This window comes from Beta vulgaris, chromosome 9 (assembly GCF_026745355.1).
Source record: "Beta vulgaris subsp. vulgaris cultivar EL10 chromosome 9, EL10.2, whole genome shotgun sequence".
NCBI classification, from domain to species: domain Eukaryota; kingdom Viridiplantae; phylum Streptophyta; class Magnoliopsida; order Caryophyllales; family Amaranthaceae; genus Beta; species Beta vulgaris.
The window spans coordinates 20162121-20168351 of record NC_079210.1 but is presented as its reverse complement, the minus strand read 5'-3'; the positions used below and the strand labels follow the sequence as shown (position 1 = coordinate 20168351).

The window sequence follows — 6231 nt, the reverse complement described above, 5'->3', positions numbered from 1 at the left end:
GAGTTTAGAAACTCAAGGTGTGGCTCGAGTTAGAATTAGGTTGTAACAAAGTTGTTTGGCCTAATTAGTGAAAGAGTTGAGTTTAAAATCCCTAGTGGTCGAGGTTGTTTCTTCTTGTTGGGCCCAAGAAGTTTTTCCTCGTAAAAATCCCTTGTGTTCCTTTAGCTTCTTTATTCGTTTAAGTTTTAATTTCTGTAAAAAGTTACGTTTATTTCTACACCTACAATTCACCCCCCCTCTTGTAGTGTTTCTAGGGAAATAACATAAAGGAGCAGGACCGGCCAATGGACTGTGCAAACAGACCATCAGCACAGGGCCCCGAAATTTAGAGGGCCCAATCCAAATATTACAGCCCAGCTCTAAAAAAAACGTTTTGGCATTTGGGTTTAATTCTGTCTTCCTTCCTCAATTTCAGCGTGCAACTACAAATCACAAACCACAAACCACGTTCTTCTCTCTCTAACTTCCCCTAAATTTTCTTTCCAATTTTCAGAAATTTGTTATCTTTTGAAAATCTTCTAAATTTTTAATTTCTCAATTTCTCTTAACAACTTCCCAAAATCTCTCACTAATTCCTTATCAACCATTGCAAAAAAATATGAAAATACCAATTCTAATTGCTCCATTCAATCTTCAATTAACGGCTAAATTTTTCACTCTTTATATATTTGTAACTCATTTCTATTTTTTCACCAATTACCAATTCATTCTGAGAAAATAAATTCATATCTTGAACTTTTTGTTATTTTTTGATTTTTGGAAATTTGGAAATTTGGAAGATCGTGAAGATTCCCGGCGTTCTGTCAACGGGCTTGTGGGTGTTGATTCTGACAGAATGCAGCAAGTTGTGATCGGAGGGGAAGCACAGGTTAATTTTATTCAATTCATCAATTGTGTTTATCAATTATTAATTTTTTGTGTTTAATTTTTGGTTTGAAAAGGTTGTAATTTTCTACAATAAACTAATTAACATTTGCCTGAATTGCTTCTTATGATGAATTGATGATGCGAATTACAAAGTTGTGATCATGTGATGTATTTTAAATTTTAATGGCATGATGAGAAGGAAAATTGGGGAGTGGGAATGATGCATTTTTGTGAGTTAAACATACAGAGTTATACGCATAGCAGACATTTTTTTGCCATTTTTTTTCTTTTTTTACTTTGCTTTCGTTGGTAGGCTTTCCTGCCTTTTGTAATTGTTGAATGTACTTAAAATTGTTTGCAATTTGAATAGTGATAATGGTTGATTAAGCTATAGAAATTTTTAAGTCTTCAATTTCGAGTATGGGCTAAATCAGATTTGCAGTATTTTGGTTGTTGATGACATTAGAAAGTTAGGCAGTATTTTGGTTGTTGACTTTGTGTGTTGAAATTTAATCTAGCAATTAGCAACTTTTGTGTGTTGTAATTTTCACTTTCTCATTTCTTGACTAGCAAATATTCCATAGAAAATATAAAAGCTCATATAAGATATGGTCTTGTTTGTGTTTGAAATTTAATCTTGTATGATGTATCATGTTTGTGGCGTGAATCATGATTGTGAAATTGACAATGAGATCATAATTGTTTTTATAATTTTAAGGATTAATGGTATTGTGTATATTTTAATAAGATTTTATTCTTTGATTTTTTAGGTTGAAATCATTGGTTAATATTGATTAATTGGGGAATATTCATCACAAATTGGAGTATTATTGCTTAATTGTCAGGTTGTTTCGCTCCTTTTTTTTTACTTTTACTTACATGTTAAATTGTTAATTGTGTGATTTATACCTTATTCATTTTTATCCTATGCCTCCTAAAACTAGAAAGTATGAATCTGGGTATGAAAAACGTAAGAAAAAAAAAGGCTTGAGGAGTTAACTCAATCCCAAAGAGGAGCTCTTGATAAATTTATTATAAAAGAGCCTCATACTCATGTTGATAATCAAAATAATGAGAAGGTAAATGATGAAGTTCTTGAAAATGAGGTTACTAATGAGAATGTTGATATAGAGAATCAAAATGTGAACTCGGAAAATAGAGGTGATGTGTCTATTATTGAAAATGATAATTTGGATAATCAAAATGTTTTTTCTAACAATGACTATGCTGATGATGATGATGAGGATAATAGTAATGATAATGAAAAGCAAGAAACCCCATTTGAACCTTTGTTTGATATATTCGATCCAAGAAACTGGGATGCCCTTGGTTCTAAAATGATTGATATATTAGTAATGGAAGGTCCTAAAAGAGATCTTTCTATTGTGAAGGGTCTCAAAGACAAATTTTCTAAACGATTTACTGCTAATTTATACACTAGAGTTTTATCTAATGGGGAGAAGTGCGATAGAGATTGGCTTGTCTATTCAAAAGAGCTTGATAAAGTGTTTTGTTTTTCTTGTAAGGTTTTCAAAAGAGGGATTGGTAGAGGTCAATTGACGAACGAGGGTTTTAGTGATTGGGCACATATTGGTGAAAGACTTAGAGAGCATGAGACAGGCATGGAACATGTTAATAATATGGCTATTTGGTATGAGTTGCGTTTGAGGCTAAATAAGAATGAAACTATAGATAAAACAGCTCAAAATCTAATTGAAAAAGAGAAAGAGCACTGGAAGACTATTCTGAAAAGAATCATTTCAATAGTGAAATTCCTTGCTAAACATAGTTTGGCCTTTCGGGGTTCTAAAGAGAAATTATATCAAAATAGCAATGATAATTTTTTGGGTTTAATTGAAATGTTAGCAGAGTTTGACCCTGTTGTTCAAGAAAATGTAAGACGTGTTACAAATGATGATGTTCACTTGCATTATCTTGGCCATAACATCCAAAATGAGTTAATACTTTTGCTTGCTTGTGCAATAAAAACTGAAATCCTTAAAAAAATCAAACAAGCAAAATATTTCTCTGTGATACTCGATTGTACACCCGATGTTAGCCACCAAGAGCAAATGTCTTTGATAATAAGATATGTTGATGTTTCTTCAAATTTTGTTAGCATTGAAGAATCTTTTTTAGGATTTTTAAATGTGAATGATACAACTGGCCAAGGACTTTTTAATGTTTTACAAAGCGAGCTGAAAAATCTTGATCTTAACATATTTGATGCACGAGGACAAGGATATGATAATGGAAGGAAAACATCAAGGTGTTCAAAAGAAGTTTTTAGACATTAATCCGAGAGCATTTTATACTCCTTGTGGTTATCATAGTCTTAATTTAGCATTGTGTGATATGGCTAACTCATGTGGTAAAGCTAAAGATTTTTTTGGAGTTATTCAACGAATTTATACAATTTTTGCAAATTCTACTAAAAGGTGGCAAATTTTGAAAGATAATGTAAAAGGATTGACTCCAAAGTCATTGTCATCCACTCGTTGGGAGAGTCGTGTAGATAGTGTTAAAGCTATAAGATCTCAATTGTAAGATTTTAGAGAAGCTTTACTTGAAGTATCAGAAAATGATCTTGATTCTAAAATAAAAAGTGAAGCTAAATCTTTAGCGACAAATGAGCTTGGTGATTTTGAGTTCTTAATGGCAATAATCATTTGGTTTGAGATATTATCTGCAATTAATATGGTTAGCAAGCTCTTACAATCAAAGATATGCTTATTGATGTTGCTATGGAAAAAATAAAGGGGCTAATATTATTTTTTGAAGGATATAGAGAAACTGGCTTTTATAATGCATTGGATAATGCTAAGGGAATTGCTATTGAAATGAATATTGAGCCAATATTTCCTCAAAGACGTATAATTAGAAGAAAGAGAAATTTTGATGAGAATTCAGATACCCCATCAGTTGAGCTATCTGGGGAGGAGTCTTTTAGAGTTACTTACTTTCTTTACCTCGTTGATCAAGCTGTTGTTTCCCTTGAAAAGAGATTTGAGCAATATCAAGAGTATGAAAGTATTTTTGGATTCTTGTTTAACTTGCGCAAGTTACAATCATTTGATCATCTAACTGTGTTGTCTTGTTGCAATAATTTTGAAGAGGCATTAAAACATAATGATCAATTTGATATCAATGGGAAAGAATTATATGTGGAGTTAGATTTTCTAAGAGGAATATTGCCCAAATGAAAAAATGGGACCTATTGATATGTTAAAATTTTTTGAAGGGCATAGATTGTTTTCCTAATGTAAGTGTTGCGTATAGAATTCTATTGAATATTCCTGTGACAGTTGCTTCTGCAGAAAGAAGCTTTTCAAAATTAAAGTTGTTGAAGTCTTACTTGCTGTCCACCATGGTACAAGAAAGGCTTAATGGATTAGCTTTGATAGCAATTGAGAACGATCTTTTGGAGACCATACAATATGAAGATTTAGTTGACGAATTTGCTTCAAAAAGCGCTAGAAGAATAATAGCTCGTTTTATGCAGGAGGTTAATAATAGCTTTAAGTTGTATTGAGATTTTATTTACCATTTTAATAAAGTAGTTTAAGTTTTCATGGATACCATTTGTAAGAATATAATTGTATTTTGATAATTTTTAAATACATATTTTTTTATTATGAAAATTTCATTTTTCTAAATATAAGGGGCCCAATTTTTAAAATTAGAACAGGGCCTCTAAAATGTTTAAGACGGCCCTGTAAAGGAGGTAACTTCTTTTATTACTAGGAACAAATTTACTATATTTGCTTTGACTGAAACTAGAGTTAGATTCAATAATAAAGAAAAAATCCAGAAGAAGTCTGGGAGATGCTGGAATTGGTGTGAGAATTATGCTCATAGTCCTAGGGGTAGGATATGGTTGCCATGGAATTCTAACATGATTACTGTTGAGATTATATTTACCTCTGATCAGATCATTCACACCTTGGTGACTGATAAGACTACCCACCACAAAATGGTGTTTATTGTTGTATATGGGCTGCATAGTATTGAAGATAGGAAACCTTTATGGAACAACCTTCATAACTTAGATGCCACTACCACAATTGAGTGGATTGTCATGGGGGACTTTAACTCAGTCTTATGCACTGATGATAGAATTAATGGAGTGCCTATTTCTAATGCTGAAACTTCTAATTTTCGTCAGTTGCTTGATAGCACTAGACCTCTTGAAGTGAAGGGGATTGGAGAATCTTATACTTGGTCTAATAAGAGACAAGGGGCTGGAAGGATTTATAGTAGAATTGATAGATGCTTATGCAATACTCTATGGTTGGCTAAGCACACCCATATAACTGTAGAAGTGAAAAACCAATCTATATCAGATCATAATCCCCTCTTGATTTCTTTAAATCAAGGCTCTTATTAAGGGGGAAGACCTTTCAAATTCTTTAATCACTTGCTTAGTCACCCTTAGTTTCATGAGAAAGTTTCAGAAGCATGGAGACATAGTGGGGCAGCTGATAATTTGGGGGACATCTGGAATAAATTGAAAGATGTCAGCAGGCAGTTAAAAACTTTGCAGCTCACTTAGTATGGTAATACCACAGAGAAGATTGAGGAGGCTAGGAGGCAGTTAGATATGGTGTAGACCCAAATTCACATAGATCAGTTCAATCCTACCCTGCATACTCATGAACAACAACATCTTGATTCTCTTAGGAAGTGGCTGCAAGTTGAAGAGAGTATTCTTAAACAAAAATCAAGAATACAATGGATACAAGTTGGGGACTCTAACAGCATAGTATTCTTTGATGCAATGAAGGAGAGACATGCAAGGAATTCTATTGATGTTCTATATTCCTCAAATGGCACTAAGCTAGAGCAGGCTACAGATATTTAGGAAGAGTTGATCCTCTTCTATAGTAACCTGATGGGTAAATGTAATAGAGAGCTACCTAGCATTGATCTTCCTATTCTTAGGAAGGGTCCTACTCTTAGTCTACTAGCTAGAAACAGACAAAGTGCACCTATTACACTCTCTGAAATTGATAGGGCCTTATTCAGCATTGATGGAAATAAGGCTCCTAGATTAGATGGGTTTAATGGCATATTCTTTAGAGAAACTTGGAGCTATGTAAAACCAGACATTTATGCTGCTGTGTTGGATTTTTTTGAGACAGGTCACCTGGATTCTAAGATGAATATAGCTTCTCTTACCTTGGTTCCTAAGGTTGCTAATCCCACTTATGCTAGTGATTTTAGAGCCATTGCTTGCTGCACTGTGGTTTATAAAATCATTGCTAAAGTCTTAACCCATAGACTTCATGATGTTATTGGAGAAATTGTGGACACAGCTCAGGCAGGGTTCATCCCAGACAGGAATATTACTAACAACATCATCCT

The 6231-nt window shown here is 33.2% G+C and overlaps 1 protein-coding gene and 1 pseudogene across 1 annotated transcript; both read left to right on the top strand.

Annotated features, from left to right (window-relative positions):
* The first annotated feature begins 402 nt into the window (after nt 1–402).
* On the top strand, nt 403–4508 carry LOC125493122 (uncharacterized; annotated as a pseudogene).
* Nucleotides 4509–4762: 254 nt separating this feature from the next.
* Nucleotides 4763–5728, top strand: LOC125493226 (uncharacterized). Its single transcript, XM_048636371.1, has 2 exons — nt 4763–5157; nt 5548–5728. The coding sequence occupies exons 1-2, from the start codon at nt 4763–4765 to the stop codon at nt 5726–5728; spliced, it is 576 nt and encodes a 191-aa protein (XP_048492328.1).
* Nucleotides 5729–6231: the final 503 nt, after the last annotated feature.

What these genes read in the sequence shown, in the direction of transcription:
- LOC125493226 (XM_048636371.1), top strand. Translation starts at nt 4,763, where the DNA reads ATGATTACTGTTGAGATTATATTTACCTCTGATCAGATCATTCACACC. An exon ending in TGCTTATGCAATACTCTATG is followed by an intron (nt 5,158 to 5,547) that starts GTTGGCTAAGCA and finishes TGATTCTCTTAG; the next exon opens with GAAGTGGCTGCAAGTTGAAG.